At 45.0% G+C, this 19,130-nt stretch overlaps 1 protein-coding gene across 1 annotated transcript; it reads left to right on the top strand.

The window, feature by feature from the left end:
- The first annotated feature begins 7,295 nt into the window (after positions 1–7,295).
- LOC137543223 (protein kinase C theta type-like) lies at positions 7,296–16,947 on the top strand. The gene is made up of 5 exons (XM_068264667.1): positions 7,296–7,677; positions 11,735–11,944; positions 13,600–13,688; positions 14,925–15,190; positions 16,281–16,947. Exons 1-5 carry the CDS (start codon positions 7,350–7,352, stop codon positions 16,942–16,944), a joined length of 1,557 nt encoding a protein of 518 aa, XP_068120768.1. The 5' UTR covers positions 7,296–7,349; the 3' UTR covers positions 16,945–16,947.
- The last annotated feature ends 2,183 nt before the right edge of the window (positions 16,948–19,130 follow it).

Below are 19,130 nucleotides of genomic sequence, written 5' to 3'. Positions count from 1 at the left end.
GACTATCAGTCCCAGCCACCCTCGCACTGCCTTGCAATGTCTCTGCTGACCCATGCGCGGGGTTGGTCGCACCGCTATCCGCACCGGCGGCGGCCTCCCCGCACTGGGTCAAAATGTCAGCAGCAGGGCAAGAGCCCAAGAATCTCTTAAAGAGAACCCGAGGTGTGTTTAAAGAATGTTATCTGCATACAGAGGCTGGATCTGCCTATACAGCCCAGCCTCTGTTGCTATCCCAAACCCCACTAAAGTCCCCCTGCACTCTGCAATCCCTCATAAATGACAGCCATGCTGTGAGGCTGTGTTTACATCTGTAGTGTCAGTCTCAGCTGCTCCCCCGCCTCCTGCATAGCTCCGGTCCCTGCCCCCATCCCTTCCATCCAATCAGCAGGGAGGGAAGGGATGCAGGCGGGGATTGGAGTACTGCAGGAGGCGGGGAGAGCAGCAGACTGACACTATAGAGATAAACACAGCCAGCTCTGACAAGCTGTTTGTCAGCAGCGTGGGTGTGATTTATGAGGGCTTGCAGAGTGCAGGGGGACCTTAGGGAGGTTTGGGATAGCAACAGAGGCTGGGCTGTATAGGCAGATCCAGCCTCTGTATGCAGATAATATTCTTCAAACCCACCTCGGGTTCTCTTTAAGAGATTTTAACCCCACAGGTTGAGGCCACTCCAGCACAGCAGAGACCTTGGCAGGGTCCATCGACAGGCCCGAGGTGGAAATTATGTACCCTAAAAAGGTGACAGATGCTACCTGGAAGATGCATTTCTCCAATTTAGCGTAAAGCATGTTCTGCCTTAGTTTGTCCAATACAAATCGGACGTGTGTCCTGTGCTCAGAGAGGTTGTTTGAAAAAATAAGTATATCATCAAGGTATACTAACACGAATTTGCCCAACACCTCCCTGAATACCTCATTAATTAGTTCTTGGAAGACGGCCGGGGCATTACTCAGCCCGAAGGGCATCACTAAGTACTCGTAATGCCCGTCGGGCGTGTTAAAGGCCGTCTTCCATTCATCGCCTTTTCTAATCCGCACCAGGTTGTATGCACCCCGTAAATCTAATTTCGAAAAAATGAAAGCGTTGGTAACTTGTGTAAACAGGTCATCTATCAGGGGCAAAGGGTAGCGATTCTTCACAGTGATTTTATTCAGGACCCGGTAATCTATGCATGGCCGCAGGCCTCTGTCTTTTTTTTAACAAAAAAGAACCCTGCGCCAGCGGGCGACCGGGAGGGGCGAATGAACTCCTTGGCTAAATTCTCACGAATGTACTCCTGCATGGCCACTTTCTCTGGCCCAGACAAATTGTAGAGATGACCCCTTGGGGGCATACAACCAGATCGGAGATCGATGGGGCAATCAAACGGGCGATGTGGCGGTAACTTATCAGCAGCCTTGGGACAGAACACATCTGAATACTCGGAATATTGTACTGGAACCCCCTCCAAATGAATCCTGGTCTGGCCCAATGTCACCTTCCCTAAACACTGCTGGAAACAATGAGTTGACCAGCTAGTTAACTGCCCAGTGGTCTAATTGATCTGTGGGGAGTGAAGGTGCAACCATGGCATGCCAAGGATGACTGTGGAGGTGGTCATGTGTAATACAAAAAACTGTAATTTTTCGTTGTGTAGTACCCCTATAGTGACTTCCACCTCTGGTGTCTGAGACAGCGGATGATTACTTTGCAGGGGGGAATCATCTACTGTCGAAACCTGAATGGGTGGTTTTACCGGGGTGAGCGGAATACCCAATTTTTTTGCAAATTCGAAATCCATAACATTAGCTGCAGCGCCTGAATCAATAAAGGCCTCAGAAACCTCCGTTTTATCTTCCCATGTAACAGTACAAGGAAGAAGTAACCGTTTCTCATCTAGGTAGTAGCGTTTCCGCTCCACTTGAGAAAACTCTGACCGACCAATCTGCATTGGTTCAGGTGGAGGCAAATCGGGAGGAGGTGGAGTTTCAGGGGGCACAGCGTGGGACATTATTTTCACATGGTTTCCACCCCGGGTCTGTCTCTGATAGCGCAGCCGGCGATCTATCCTGATGGCTGATGAAATGGCCTCATCGATAGATTTGGGCTCAAGCTGGCTTAGCATGAGATCGGAGACCTCATCTGACAACCCTGATAGGAAACAAACCAAAAGGGCAAAGGTGTCCCACCTGGCTGACACTGACCACCTCCTAAATTCAGCAGCATACTGTTCAACCGGACTCTTGCCTTGACGTAACAACTTGAGCTTCCGCTCAGAAGTCGAGGCAATGTCTGGATCGTCGTAAATTACGACCATAGCCTTAAAAAATTCATCTACGGAGGTTAAGGCTAAATCTCCGGAGGGCAGACTGTATGCCCAGGTCTGAGAATCGCCTGATAACAAAGTCTTAATAAATGTAACCCTTTGGGCCATAGTTCTTGAAGAATTAGGTCTCAACTCAAAGTATGATAACACTCTACTCCTAAAATTTCGGAAGTCAGATCTGTGACCGGAAAATTTTTCAGGTACAGGCATACGTATGTCTGTGCTAAGAGGAGATTGCACTGTTTGAAGTTCCTGAATAGCCCCAAATATCTGACATGTCTGGGTCTGTTGGTTCAAAACTGCCGCGGAAAGTTGATTTACCGCGGTGGTCAGGACTTAAACATGGCTATACAGTGCGTCCATTTGGGTTTTGGTCTGGCGTTCTGTAATGATCGGTGTAACACAGAGAGGGTCTGATTACCGGTGAACTGCAGTATCACCGAGAATACAGAATATACCCGATTATTGATGATCTGCAGTATCACCGATAATCAGATATATCTACTAACCTCTGGACACCTGAGATAACAAGTGAGTGTAGAGTGCAACAGCAATATTTTGAGTACTGCACAGTAGAATGTTCCTTCCGTTGGCCTAGACATTCCCTGGGGAGGAGCTAGGCTGAGAGTAGGAAGGACAGAGTGTGAGTGACACCAGAGAGAGGGTGTCACTAACAGGTCTGGGAACTGCCTCTAACAGTAAGGCCAGTTCTCGAGGTCGGGCAAGCCAGGTCGTTAACACACAGACAGATAAGGTACAGATTTCAGGAGACAGATACGGAATCCAATGAACAGGCAGGGTTAGGCAACGGAGTATCAGAATAGCAAGGTACAGAATCAGGAGGTCGAGTCCAGGAACGAGCAGAGTTTGGCAACAGGATATCAGAAATAGCAAGGTACAGAATCAGAGTTCAGGAGGATAGTCAGGCAAGCAGAAGATCATAACAAATAATACAGTTCAATATTTCTAACACTAAGGTGTGAGCTCCGTGATCATCAACACCTTTGGAAACTATGCTAGAACACAGATACTGACAAGGTCTGAGTGCTACCACGTAGTGATCGCAACGCCAGACACCAGAGAACTGACCAGCACCCAGTATATATACATCAGCGCCTCCTGCGCCTCCCCTAAGTGCTGGACCAATGAAAAGTGGTGGAAATGTCAGCTGACCAGCTTGGTCAGCTGACCTTCTTCTGGCTGTCATATAAACTCTGCCTCTCAGCGTGCGTGCGTCATTCTGAACCTGTGTGGACTATCAGTCCCAGCCACACCAGTCACGCTTTGCAATGTCTCTCCTGGCCTGCACGCGGGGTGAGCCGCACCGCTATCAGCACATGCGGTGGCCTCCCCGCGCCTGGTCAGACTGTCAGTAGCAGGCCTGTGCGCGCAAACCGCCGCGTCGGACGCGGCGGTTTCTCCGCGTTCCGCTATGCCAGCCGCGGAAACAGCCACCTCATGCTGCGTCCATGCGTCGGCTTTTCCGCGTTTCTTCACACTGGGTTTATTTAGTCTAGAGAAAAGACGCCTTAGAGGGGATCTAATTAACATGTATAAATACATCAGAGGGCAATATAATACCTTGGCGGATGAGCTTGTTGTCCCTAGGCCTTCTCAAAGGACTAGAGGACATGATCTGCGCATGGAGAAAAAACGTTTTAGCCATTTATTTAGGAAAGGGTTCTTTACAGTAAGAGTGATTAAGATGTGGAATGCATTGCCACAGGAAGTCGTTATGGCAAACTCTATACCTGCGTTTAAAGGGGGCTTAGATGCTTTCCTTGCGTTGAAAGACATCCATGGCTACAATTACTAGGTAATGCCTAATGATGTTGATCCAGGGATTTTATCTGATTGCCATCTGGAGTCGGGAAGGAATTTTTCCCTTTAGGGGCTAATTGGACCATGTCTTGTAAGGGTTTTTTCGCCTTCCTCTGGATCAACAGGGATATGTGAGGGAGCAGGCTGGTGTTGTACTTTATACTGGTTGAACTCGATGGACGTATGTCTTTTTTCAACCAAAATAACTATGTAACTATGTAATTGTGCAATGTGATTGGTCTGATCTGATTGGACTAATTGTGCAATCTGATTGGTCCAACAGTGCAATTTGATTGGTTCAATCTGATCAGTGCAATCATGCAATGTGATTGGTTAAAATTGATTGGTCTAACCTTGCAATGTGATTGGTCCAATCTGACTGGTCATATCATGCAGTCCGATTGGTCCAATCTGATTAGCACAATCATGTAGTGTGATTAGTATAATCTTAAGGTGCCTATTAACGGTACAATTTTATAAACAGATGCACTTTTCCAACACACTTTGTATAATCACAACGTACAGAAAACTGCACAGTGTGGCGCAAATTGATGTGAAACCATTCTTTGGTTGATTGGACCAGAAAATGTAATTGATCTAAAAGTTGGATTTTATGATCACATATGAAGAGAGAAAAAACTCTTACTGAACAAATGATAATTAACTTCCGCTTACTTGCGGTCTTAAAAGTGCGTCTCAAAAGATCGCATCTGATGAAAAAATTGTTCAGTTAATGGGCCCCTTTGATCCAATCACATTGATTTAATCATGCTATGTGATTGGTCCAATCTGATTGGTTCAATCAATTTCACAAATAATGAACTCATCTCAGAGTTAGCAGGGGCACACTCCGGCTGTAAAGGTGGAAGTGTCAGAAGATGCAGGCTGGGAACGCACTAGGCGTTGCGTGAAAGGTTGCGTTTTGCTGCATATGTGTTTCTGCATTTTTTGTCATAAGGAAGTGCATTTGGAGTGCATTTGCGGTTCACAGAAGTGTTTCACACTTGTATTTGGTTGCGTTTTCCTGAATTTGTGTTTCCCACATGTGAGTCACAAGTGTATTTTTGTGCATTTTGTTTGCGTTTTTGATATGCATTTTATGCAATTTTTGGGGAATGTGGCCAGTATGGAAAGTGCTGGGAGGTCCCATCTACTTCCACCACGCCCCTCTGGTGACTTTCCATCAGATTTTATGTTATATGTGAACAAATAGATAAACATGACTTTGTACACGTAGAACACAAATTCAAGGACCACTACAGCAAAAAAAAATAAACAGATAAAATCTGTCAGAACAGACAGCTTTTGAATTAGTCCTCATGTGGGATTCGCAGGGTATTATTTCTTTTCCAAAAGCATTAATGGGCGTTGCTAAGTCTAACTGACAAAATACTGTACAGGTGAGTATGGAGACTGGCTTAGAGGTTGTTTGGTAAAATTAGTCAGCGATTGGCCAATCATAATTGAGGCTGCTTCCACACAGGGACGTTACAGGCACACGTTAGTGCAGCCTGTAACGCTCCCCCAACGCACAGCAATGTAACACAAGTGGGCTGTTCACACTGCCCACGTTGCGTTACATGTAACGCTGCACGTTGTAGTGAAAGTGCAGCATGCTGTGCGTTCTAGCGGCTTTAGCCGCGTTAGACTGTTTGCACATGCTCAGTGGGGGGCGGAGAGGAGGCGGGGAGATGCTGCTACAGTAGTCGCGCACATGGCTACTTAATATGCACTGCACTGGCGACCGCTGGTTGGCCGGCAGGACCACGTGATGCGGAGTGTCTCGCTCCGCATCACGTGGTCCCTCCGGCCAATCAGCGCCACTCTAGGAGACCTTATGCGGATAGAGCCGCCTAACGCGGCTCACTCTACCGTCCTCTCCCGCACACCATGCGTTGCGTTAGGGGCACGTTATGCGACCTTAACGTAGCACCTAACGCAACGTCTTAGTGTGTAAGTAGCCTGAAAGTGTGTACCAGTCCTTTAGTGAATTGAAACCAACGTAGAGGTAAAAAAAAACAACCTTATCATAGAGTTTAAACAGGGATTAAATCACTTAGGTTGCCGCCTCCATTCTGATGAGGCCGCCGCCTACCGTTATGCTGCTCTCTGGGTAGGAACACACTAGGAAGAAACACTAGCATTGCGTAAAACAATAGCGTTAACGCGTATAATGTAAGTCAATGGGCCGCATGAAAAACCTCATTAATTTGTGTTCTACAATGTGCCTTTTTGTAATGCAGAACTTTCTGCATATTTTTCCAAAATGCATCTAAAACGCACATAATCTCAATTGTGACGCAGAGGTATAGCTTTTTATTGTATTTTTATTGCGTTTTTAATGTGTTTTTTTTTTTAAACCAAGTTTGATGATGCGTTTCTGCTTCCTTTGAACTTCCTAGTGATGAGCCAGAGAGGACACTGAAAAGGTGTTTTTATACTGACCACAATGTGCGTTTTAGATGCGTTTTGGAAAAATATGCAGAAAGTTACTCTAGCGTTTTACGCAATGCTAGCGTTTCTGCCTAGTGTATTCCTACCCAGAGAGCAGCATAAGGGAAGGCGGTGGCCTCATCAGAAGGGAGGCTGCAACCTAAGTGAGATAACTCTTGTTTACACTCCATGGTAAGCTGCATATTGACCGCTACATTGGTTTCAGCTCACCAAAGCCCGGTACACACTTTCAGTTATGACTGACCAACCACTGACTAATTTTACCTGAAAAATAAATAAAATAAGCCAGTCTCCACACCCAACTGTACACTATTTTAGCAGTTTGACTTAGCAACTGCCATTAAGGAAATGCTTATGGAAAATAAATAATACCCTGCGAATCTCACACAAGGACTAGTTCAAAAGCTGTCGGTTCTGACAGATTTTACCTGCTTTATTTTTTTTGCTGTAGTGGTCCTATAATTTATGTTCTGCATGTACACATTCATGGTTCCACATTCTAGGCCTATTATTTTGTATCTATTTGTTCACATATTTAACATAAAATCTGATGGAAAGTGCTAGAAGGTCCCATCTGCTGCCACCACGCCCCCTCTTGTGATGTCATAATAGAGCCTGTATACCTCTGGTGATGTCATAATGGCAGCCTGTGTATATAAACAGGTGTTGAGCACTCAGAGGCTCACTTTTGTCTCCATTTGCTCAAGTGAAGACAATTGCTTTTGCTCTCGAGCGATTTACTCATTAGTGAGATTCTCATTAGTGAATTATGTTGCGCTGCTGTAAAAGGCGACGCAAACTGAACCTCAGGCTTGAGGTTCAGCAGCCTTCAGCACAGCCTGCGACTGCTACCCCAGGGCCCACACCACCGGCTAGGAGGAGCAGAGCCCACGCAGCTGTGCGTTCCATCAGGGCTTTCTTGGGCAGACTTTTCCGCTGCTGTAGACCTGCCCCTTCTACCGGGCGTTCTTCAGGAGCACAGGAATATCTGATATCGGATGATTTCGGTCATGTGGAGGAGGGAGTAGCTGGGAACCCAGCGCCGGAATATCAGATATCGGTTATTTCACCTTACGTGGTGGAAGCGGAAGAAGCTGGTAAGTACTACATCATTATATGTTATTACACATCCCAAATATATAGGTTAATATTGAGGAATCTATAGCAATGAGTGAACAGCAGGCAGACCAATAATGAGTGATGATTTTTAAATTTTTCTCAATTACTTTAATGAGAAAATGTAATAAGCTGTCTTTCTCACAGTATTGAAGCCAGACTCCCCAAACTTGACACAGTCAGTCAGTGGGTGACTGGGGTTAAAATTTAGAAAAAGTGGGAGGAGCTTAAAACAGTTCACCAAATTTAAGCCTTTCAATTTAAATAGGAAATTTTAAACTGAAGCCATTCTTAGACTGCTAATGGTAGGGTCCTCATACGACACAGTCGGTCATAGGGTGACTGAGATCACAACTGGACAAAATCAGATTGCACCAATCAAATTGCCTAGTCCAGTCTGATTGGTCCAATTGTGCAATGTGATTGATCTGATCTGATTGGACTAATTGTGCAATCTGATTGGTCCAACTGTGCAATTTAATTGATTCTGATTAGTGCAATCATGCAATGTGATTGGTTTAAATTAATTGGTCTAACCTTGCAATGTGATTGGTCCAATCTGACTGGTTATATCATGCAGTCCGATTGGTCCAATCTGATTAGAACAATCATGCAGTGTGATTAGTATAATCTTAAGGTCTCTATTTGATCCACAGATGCGCTTTTCCAACACACTTTTTATGATCACAATGTTCAGAAAATTGCACAGTGTGTGGCAAAAATTGATGTGAAACCATTCTTTGGTTGATTGGACCAGAAAATGTAATCGATCTGAAAGTTGGATTTTATGATCACATCTGAAGAGAGAAAATACCCTTAATGAACAATCGATAATTAACTTCTGATAACTTGTGGTCATAAAAGAGCGTCAAAAGATCTGATGAAAACATTTTTCCATTAATGGGCACCTTTAGATCAATGTGATTGGTCCAATCAGATTGATTTAATCATGCTATGTGATTGGTCCAATCTGGTTGGTTCAATCGATTTCACAAAAAATGAAATCATCCCAGAGTTAGCAGGGGCACACTCCGGCTGTAAAGGTGGAAGTGTCAGAAGATGCAGGCTGGGAACGCACTAGGCGTTGCGTGAAAGGTTGTGTTTTGTTGCATATGTGTTTCTGCATTTTTTGTCATAATGAAGTGCATTTTCAGTGCATTTGCCGTTCGCAGAAGCGTTTCACACTTGTATTTGGTTGCGTTTTACTGCATTTGTATTTCACACATATGAGTCACAAGTGCATTTTTGTGCATTTTGTTTGTGTTTTGATATGCATTTTATGCAATTTTTTGGGAATGTGGCCAGTATAGAAAGTGCCAGAAGATCCCATCTGCTTCCACCAGGCCCCTCTGGTGATGTCAGGAAAGTGATGTCATAATAGCAGCCTGTATACCTCTTGTGATGTCAGGGAAGCTCAGCACCTGCACATGCACATGCACAGGCTGCTATTATGACATCACCAGAGGGGCGTGGTGGAAGCAGATGGCACTTTCCATCAGATTTTATGTTATATGTGAACAAATAGATAAACAAATATTTTGTTTATGATTCTGATGAGGCCTCCTCCTCCCGTTATGCTGCTACCAAATTTTAGCTATTCATTTAAAATAGGAAATTTAAACTGAAACCATTCTTAGAATGCTAATGGTAGGGTCCTCAAACTTGGAACAGTTGGTCACAGGGTTACTTGGTCACAACTGGACGAAATGAGATTGTACCAATCAAATTGCCGAAAAAAGATTGGATCATTAATGGCCACAATTGAGGTGACTGGTCCATTCTGATTGGCCCAATTGTGCAATGTGATTGGTCTGATCTGATTGGACCAATTGTGCAATCTGATTGGTCCAACAGGGCAATCTGATAGGCTCAATCTTATTGGTGCAACCATGCAATGTGATTGGTTTAAATTGATTGGTCTAATCTTGCAATGTGATTGATCCAATCTGACTGGTCAAACCATGCAATCCGATTGGTCCAATCTGATTGGTCCAATCATGGAATGTAATTAGTCTAATCTTAAGGTGCCCGTTAACAGTACAATTTTTTTTATCGGATACCAAGGGTGCAGCTAAGGTTTTTGTGGCCCCAAGCGGACTGTAGTAAGTGGCCCTATCCTGCTTCCCTGACATCAGCGAAAATGGGTGTGGCTATACCGCATAAGTGGGCGTGACCATGTCATGTGGGTGGAGCGGGAGGGCGGATTGGGGCGGGGCTGTTTGCAGGGATGGGCGTGGTCATTACATTGTATGGGCGGAGCCTAACCGTAGCGCAGCAAATATAGCCAACTATGACAATTTAATAATAAATGCAGCAACAGTTACCCCAGACACCAGAAAATAAAAACGCAATTTGTGCAACATTTCAGCAGAAAACAAACGCAATTTGTGCAACATTTCAACAGAAAACAAACAGAATTTGGGCCATGTTTCAGCAGAAACCAAACGCAATTTGGGCCACATTTCAGCAGAAATCAAACGCAATTTGGGCACATTTTCAGCAGAAATCAAACGCAATTAGGGCACATTTACAGCAGAAACCAAACGCAATTAGGGCACATTTTCAGCAGAAATCAAACGCAATTAGGGCACATTTTCAGCAGAAATCAAACGCAATTAGGGCACATTTCCAGCAGAAATCAAACGCAATTAGGGCACAGTTCAGCAGAAATCAAACGCAATTAGGGCACAGTTCAGCAGAAATCAAACGCAATTAGGGCACAGTTCGGCAGAAATCAAACGCAATTAGGGCACAGTTCGGCAGAAATCAAACGCAATTAGGGCACAGTTCAGCAGAAATCAAACGCAATTAGGGCACATTTTCAGCAGATATCAAACGCAATTAGGCCCCGTTCACACTGCACGCGTTAGGGCACATTTTCAGCAGATATCAAACGCAATTAGGGCACATTTTCAGCAGATAAACGCAATTAGGGCACATTTTCAGCAGATATCAAACGCAATTACGGCACATTTTCAGCAGATAAAGGCAATTAGGGCACATTTTCAGCAGATAAAGGCAATTAGGGCTGCAAAAAGAAAAGAATTTACTCACCTGGCACTGGCAGAAGTCTTCTCTCCCCGTCTCCTCTCCTGGCCGGCTCCTCAGGCGCGCAGTTCCCACGGAGCTCCCTCCCTCCTCCAATCTCCCGCGCTAATTGAATGCAGGGCTACGGGAAGATGGCCACCCGAAGCCCTGTACTGGAGACATAAATAGTCTCCAGAGCAGGGCTTCGGCGGCGGCCATCTTCCCGCAGCCCTGCTCTGCTCTGCCAGCCCCGCGGGGCTGCGGGAAAACAGTGACGTCACGCCGACGTCACGGAGCCACCAAGGCCCCTAAGACCTTGAGGCCCCAAGCGGCCGCGTGGTCTGCCCCTGTCGGATACGATCTTTCTTTCGACACACTTTTTCTGATCAAAATGTACAGAAAACTATAGTCTGGGGGGAAAATTGATGTGAAACGATTGTTTGGTCGCTTACAGAATATGTAATCGATCTGAAAGTTGGATTTTATGATAGTATCTGAAGAGAGAAAATGCCCTTATTGAACAATCAATAATTAACTTCCGATTACTTGTGGTCATACAAGTGCGTCAAAAGATGGCATCTGATGAAAAAATTGTAGCGTTAATGGGCACCTTTAGACCAATGTGATTGATCCAATCTGATTGGTTCAATCAATTTCACAAAAAGTAAATTATCCCGGAGTGTGCAGGGGCACACTGCTGCTGTAAAGGCGGAAGTGTCAGAGGATGCAGGCTGGGTTCACACTAGGCGGTGTGTGAAAGCTTGTACCTGTATTACTGAGCATACCTAACTATAGCCCATAATCGCATGATCATGTATCTTGCAGCGTTTGTTTGAATAACTTTGTTGTATGTTGTATAACCTTGTTACATCTGTCATTCTTGTATCATTATATATACTTATTGTCCAGTGCGGCGTAATATATTGGCGCTTTAAAAAATCAAAACATAATAATAAAAGTTGCATTTTGCTGAATGTTAGGCTAATCATTTTTTTATCTTTGTGTTCACAGGTGATTCTGGTCATGTGGTGGAGGTAGTAGCTGGGGATCCAGCGCCAGGATACCAGTTGTCGGATGCTTCACCTCGTGTGCATCTGGTGGAGGAGAATGAAGAAGCTGATGTTTCTGGTTATGTGGTGGAGGAAGTAGCTGGGACTCCAGCGCCAGGAAATCAGCTGTCTGATGCTTCACCTCATGTGGATGTGGAGGAGGAAGAAGCTGGTAAGTACTACATCATTATTGGTTATTACGCATCTCAAATATATAGGTTAACCTTCCTGGCGGTACGTAGTTTATGAGGCTGCGTCCGCGGGAGGGATTTTTGGAATAAATCTTGCTCTAAACTTCGTAGCTAGCACTAGGCTAGCTACCTGTGTCCCCCAAGTCTCCCGGCACCTATCTGCTCCCCCCGATCGCCGCCGGCAACACTCACCCAGCCGCGGAGCTTCCCAATTAGCTTCAGTCGTCGCTATGGCAACGATCAGACATGACGTCATGACTTCATGCGCAGTCCCGATCCTCCCCATAGCAAAGCCTGGAGCTGATCGGGAGGCTGCGCCATCGCAGGATCCCTGGGGGGTATGTATTGCGGCGGGGATCGGGGGGGAGAGCGGAGGCACTTGGGGGGCACAGGTAGCTAGCCAAGTGCTAGCTGAAGACTATGTAACAAATTTCATTGAAAAAAACTCTCCCGGGGCCATGCGATCCCCTGTGGTGGCTAGTCCGACACTGTGTCGGGCTTATCCCCAGGGAGGTTAATACTGAGCAATCTATAGCAATGAGTGTACAGCAGGCACACCATTAATGAGTGCTGAGTCGTTGCTATTATCAAGGCGCATTACACTATATTTCTACACTTTCCAATGCAGCTATAGTTGTTCCCTTTGCTCCCCACATCCTAGATAGTGTTGTCCCCCAGGGCCCTGAGCCAGCTGAATGCCCCTTCCAGGGTATCCCCTCCAAGCTAATAATGGTCATCCTGTGCCCTGTATTGATGCAGAATGGCAGCATTGCACTCACCTTTCCAGTAGCCAGGCATCCTCCTGTGTCCTTCTGTCACCATCCCCTAACACTGGAGGCTGTTCTCTCTGACCCGGCAGCATGCTATGTGAGTATGTACATGCTGCCGGGTCACATAGGACAGGCGCCAGTGTTCAGGGATGGAGATGGCAGAACATAGGAAGGGGGCGTTTGCCTGCTCTAGGGCCCTGAGCATGAGCAATTGCCTAGTTCGCCGCTTTAGAAACACCGCCCCTGTGCTCAGTAAAGAGTGTTATTTCCTTGAGGCAACTGCAATTTGATTGGTCCAATCTGATTTGCTCAATCATGCAATTTGATTGGTCAAATTTATCCTATGTCTTTCTTTTTCCTACAGGAGAGATCATAGACAATATGTGGATGCTCTGATGATATGATAGATTTGTAGGACTTTTGATTGGCAAGTCACAGCCACATTGATCACATCTCACTTCTGCTTCTTTTCCATAATAAAAAGTGATACAGGATCAAAAGGATCCTGACCAGCTAATCAAAAGTTACCTGCACTGTGATCACATGACCAGCCCATCACATTTCTCCATGATCTCTCCTTTGGGGGAAATTCTAGGGTAGAAGGTTCATCACTATTTCACAGAGTCCACATGCGGGAGAATGCTGGCTGACATATAGAGGAGTAGAGATAAGTGTGAGAAGGTCCCGGCAGGAAAGATGTGGATGAGCACAAGCAGATCTCTCACTACCTATTAATCTCAGCGAGACATCTGCCAGTGTAGGGCTACCTTTACAACCATGTATAGGCTTTGATTATGTATACGCTTTGGTTTATAGGAAATCTCAGTAGATGATGATATTAATGTGATTTTTCTTTCTCTTCCAAGGCCCGAGTGGAATCCAGACCATCAGGACGCCACTGACTGTGGACAGCTTCAAGTTCCATCAATTTCTCGGACATGGGGCATTTGGCAAGGTAAGTAATTAGACAGATTACCCTAGGGGCGGGGTCAGCCCAGATATGGCTTTAGATAGCCATCTTTATTGGTCTCAGTGGAACTAGATATAGACAGGTAGCAACTCTGGCCTGCAGCATTTTTGCATTGTAGTGGCTGGATAGTGTAATGGTCAGAGATGCTCAAATCCGAATTCGGGTGAGACCTGGATAGTTGCTATGCGGATTTCACCCAGTTACCTGTGCAGGCTGAACGGGGGGGGGGGGGGGGGGGGTCAAGCTTACCTATCTTCCTCGGTCCATCCCTCGGCGCCTCCCACGATGCGTTCCACACTTGTCATGTGAGTATAAACACTTCCTCCTTCAACCCGAAGGAGGAAGTGTTTGTAATCACATGACCGCCGTGTGGAACGCATCGTGTGAGGCACCGAGGAACTGACCTAAGAAGACATCAGATAGGTAAGCTTGACCCCCCTGCCCAGCCCACACAGGTCACAGGGTGAAATCCGAATAGTAACTATCCGGAATTCACCTGAATTCGAATTTGAGCATCTTTGGTAATGGTTAAAGAGACTCTGTAACAAAATGTTCAGCCTTATTTCTTCTATCCTATAAGTTCCTATACCTGTTCTAATGTGGTTTGTCTTACTGCAGCCTTTCCTAGTTGCACAGTGGCTGTATTATCTCTGTTATAATCTAATCTTCTTTCCTTTGACCGCTTTGCCAGGCTCAGGCAGGAATGTGCTGCTCTGCTGTTATAGGCAGAAGCTATACACACCCTCTACACACCCCCTGCAGGCTCCGTGTGAGTCACAGACTGAGCTCCTCTGAGCCTATAACATGCTGTTAGCAGCCATGTCTTTTGTTTGTAAACACTGCCTAAAACTGGCAATTACAAGCCAGGATTGCAGGGAGTGGCAGAAACAGCACAGAGGGGCCCAGGAGAACATAATGAATAGAATGGTATGCTTTTTATTGTAAGAATTTTAAAGTACAGATTCTCTTTAAGGACTCTGCCTCTGACACAGGAGACCAGGGTTCGAATCTCGGCGCTGCCTGTTCAGTAAGCTGCACATATTCAGTAGGAGACCTTAGTCAAGTCTCCCTAACATTGCTACTGCCTATAGAGCGCGTCCTAGTGGCTGCAGCTCTGCCGCTTTGAGTCCGCCAGGAGAAAAGCACGATATAAATATTCTGTGTTTGTTATTGGTCCATCTTAACTATCGAATACTAAATATTCTCCTCTGTCTCTTCCAGGTTTACCTTGCTTCCCATCGAGCCAGTGACCAACAGCTGGCCATCAAGATGGTCAGGAAAAGAGCATTCCTGAAGAAAGACCCCGAGGTCATCTTTAGGGAGAGTCAGGCCTTGAAGACCCTTAAGAAGGGTCCCTTCATCACCCAGCTCTATGGTACATTCCAGTCGGAGGATTACCTCTACTTTGCCATGGAGTACCTGAGCGGGGGAGACCTGTCTAAACTTATAGATGATGCTGATGTTCCCTTTGACATTACAACCCTAAGGTAAGATTACATACCTCCGAACTTTTTGAGATGAGAATCTTATTATCTGCTAGTCTCCCTGTTACAACTATTCCATCTTGTAAATTACCCTTATTAGAAAAGATTCTGGTAAAATGCTTTATTTACATCACATCAATGTGAGGAAGTCATTTTACACACACTGAAATTTGTATTAGATCTTGTTAGAATGAGTCAGGCTGGGTGCACACATAACATAACGTGAAAAGGCTGCATTTTTATGCCATGTTTTCATTTTAAGTTGTGTGCATTTTTTGTGTGTTTTTGCTGCGTTTTTTACAGCAAATGCGGGTTTTAACCTATTTGCGTGCGTTTTTAATGTGTTTGCGGTTTGCATATACAAAACACATGTGAGATTTGTATGCGTTTTTTATGGGTTTTAATATTTACATTTATGCAAATCACTAGGAAGACAACAGGAAGCGGAAATACATCAGATATCTTTATTTAAAACAAAAACGCATCAAAAACGCATACAAAACTTAAAGGGGAACTGAAGTAAGAGGTATACGGAGGCTGCCATATTTATTTCCTTTTAATCAATACCAGTTGCCTGGCAGCCCTGCTTGTCTATTTCTCTGCAGTAGTATCTGAATAACACCAGAAACAAGCATGCAGCTCGTCTTGTCAGATCTGACATTAATGTCAGAAACACCTGATCTGCTGCATGCTTGTTCAGGGGCTATGGCTAATAGTATTAGAGGCAGAGGATCAGCAGGAGGGCGTGGCAACTGGCATTGCTTAGATGGAAATAAATATGGCAGCCTCCATATCCCTCTCACTTCAGTTGTCCTTTAATATATTGCGTTTCCATTGACTTTCATTATGTGCTTTTTTGATGCGTTCATGCATTATATGCAACAAAACTAGCGATTATAAAAACGCTAAAGTACAAACACACACCCATGCCTTTTTTATGCTGCCCATGGAGTAACATTGGTGCATAAAACGCAGCGGTTTGCAATGGTAGCGTTTCTGCTATGTGTGCACCTAGCCCCATGGATACATCTTTCTGCTTTATTTGTGTATTGAACATGTGATGCTAATAATGATTTTATTTCTCTTCCATCAGACTATTTGCTGCACAGATGGTCATCGGCCTGGAGTACATCCACTCCAAGGGTATAATCCACCGAGACATCAAGCCGGAAAACATCCTTCTGGACGGAGTCGGGAATATAAAGATCGCTGACTTCGGTCTGGCAGCACAAAATGTCTTTGGAAATGCCATGACTAAAGGATGTAAGGGGACCTTGTTCTATATGGCCCCGGAGGTGTTCCTAGAGATGGACTACAACCACACAGTAGATTACTTCTCTATGGGAATCGTGCTCTTTATCATGGCGTCCTTCAGGTACCCATTCCTGAAGGATGAGGAGGATAGGTTTGATTTTGACCTCAGATCCTCCATTTGCTGCACATCTCCAGACTATACAGCGGAGATGGACATCATGCTGAAAGACTTCTTGAAGAAGCTACTGTGCAAGAGCCAGATAAGGCGTGAAAAACTGGTGAAAAACCTGAGGGAAGAGCCGCTCTTCATCCAGATAGACTGGAAGGACGTGGAGTCCGGAGAGGCACGGCCCCCATTCCATGTGGAACCACCACAGGAAAAACCGAGAGACACACTGACTGTGTTTGAGATCACCTATTCTGAGGCAAAGAGGAAGCCCAGATTGCGAGCTGAGCAGCAACAGCTCTTTAAGTCGTTCTCGTTTGCCAGTGAGGGGTGGTGAGTTGTGTGGAAGACCTGCCAGCTTCCAACAACATCAGCCGTCTACTCACTTGGACAACAACATCAGCATCATCATACATCATATTTATAATAAAAAAAAAAATGTCGGTTTGTCTGTATGTATTAATGTTCTGAGATTGTAAATTAACGTACATAAGGTAAAATTTAGCAACAACAAACGGAAGGGCAGCCCCCACCAACAAGAAGTAGTAGACATGCTTGTGGTCCTTCATCTCTTTGTCCAAAGAGGAATGGAGTACTAATGTTATAGAAGGGATCCAGCACTTTCTGAAAATTAAGAACCAACTTTTATTTGGAAAGTGTATAGTTGTAGACATAGCCCCTGATGATATGCTATGCAATGAAATGCATAGGGCAGAGCCAGCAGAGTGACGTCACTGGTGGAGAAGTGTAGGAGCGAATGAGCTGCGTCCAACATGTCAGCGTGCTAGCATACCTTGCTGGTTTAACGTTTTGACTGACAGCAGCGATTAAGACAGCAGATGGTTATAGAGCGGCCACTCGGGAACTGGGCCTACCTGTACCTTTTTTGTAAGCCTATGAGACGCTTGCAAAACTTGCTGTAAAGTTTTTATTGAAGATTTTTTTAATTTTATAATAAACGATCTGCACAATTGGAAGCGGTTTCCCCCTTTCCCTTCCTTCTTTTTAATTCACATGTGGATGTACATGGTGGTGATCTGAACTGGGAAAACGAGGATATATGGAGAAAGAAAGCAGCTTGCCAGAGAGGTGACTTGGGGGGGGAGGGGGGGGCATAAACCCCGGGGGCGTGATGTGGTCGGTCAGACCAGAGGATCTGGTGAGTTATACCCTGAAGGGGGGTCTGCATTGTGTTGTGCATAGACAGATTGAAGAGTCCGAGAGCGCAAACCATGAATATGTATAGTTGTAGACAGACAAAAAGGCTGAAGGCTGAGGCCACCCTCGGGCACTTTTTGCCTGCGATTTGCGCTTTGGTGATTTGTTGGTGACTAGCAGGAATAATCCTATGGGATTACTCACATTGCTCTGATTACGGCACGTTTGCAATTTCTGACGATCCCAAACCTGCTGAATGTAGCATTTTCCCCGGCGATTGTCTTGTGATTCTCATTCACTAGAATGAGAAGTGCAAAAACGCAATCGCCAAAAAATTGCAATTGCTAGGCAGGCTAGGAAGTTCGCCAAAAGATACTAGTAGGGAAAAAACATCAATACGTTGAAAAGTGAGATGTTAATTTATATACTACAGTATATAAATATATATATCTATATATATAATAGAGTGCATGCGTGCGCGTATGTTTTCTGCTTTCAACAAGACTTTGTATGCAGATTTCTTGCTGCCTGGGAGGATATGCTCTGGGGGTCTCGCGTACCCCCTACACACCTGGGCAGAACCACAAACAGCCAACCACATGGCACACTTGGTCACTTAGTGACTGAGGTCAAAAATTCTTGGAAAGCGGGCGGAACATAAAACAGCCAATCAATTTGAGCAATTCATTTTCAATGAGAAAATGTAAACTGCAGCCATTCTTAGGCTGTTAGTCGCAGAGGTCTTAAACTTGTCACACTTGGTCACCAATCAACATTCACCTATTGATTTTCAAGGGAAATATTTAAACTGGTGCAATTCTTACACTGGGGGGGGGGGGGAGACTGGGGTTCAAATTCACTAAAAGAGGGGGGAACCACAAATAGCCAATCAGATTTTTTTTGCTCAATAAACTGCTTCCATTCACACATTTTTGATGCCAGCAATTCGGAAGCTCACAAACTTGGTAATTAAGTGACTGTGTGTCAAGGTTACAAAAAGTCGACGGAGTCAAAATCCCAAATTTTTTACTGGGAAAATGTACACTGCAGCCTTACACTGTTAATGACAGGGTTCTTAAAATTCTGACATTTTCAAGGGGAATATTTAAATTGTTGCCATTCTTACATTGTTAATAGCAGAGGCCTCAGACCTGGTACAGTCGGTCAGTGGGTGACTGAGGTTAAAATCCAGAAAAGGGGGTGGAGCCACAAACAGCCAATTAGATTTCTTTGCTGGTTAAACTACATTCATTCACACATTTTTGATGCCAGGAACCTGAAAGCTCAGAAACTTGGTCATTGAGTGACTGTGTGTCCAGGTTACAAAAAGTGGACAGAGCAAGAAGAAAACTTTTCCTGGGAAAA

This window comes from Hyperolius riggenbachi, chromosome 2 (genome assembly GCF_040937935.1).
Source record: "Hyperolius riggenbachi isolate aHypRig1 chromosome 2, aHypRig1.pri, whole genome shotgun sequence".
NCBI lineage: Eukaryota > Metazoa > Chordata > Amphibia > Anura > Hyperoliidae > Hyperolius > Hyperolius riggenbachi.
This window is presented reverse-complemented; position numbering and strand designations above follow the sequence as displayed.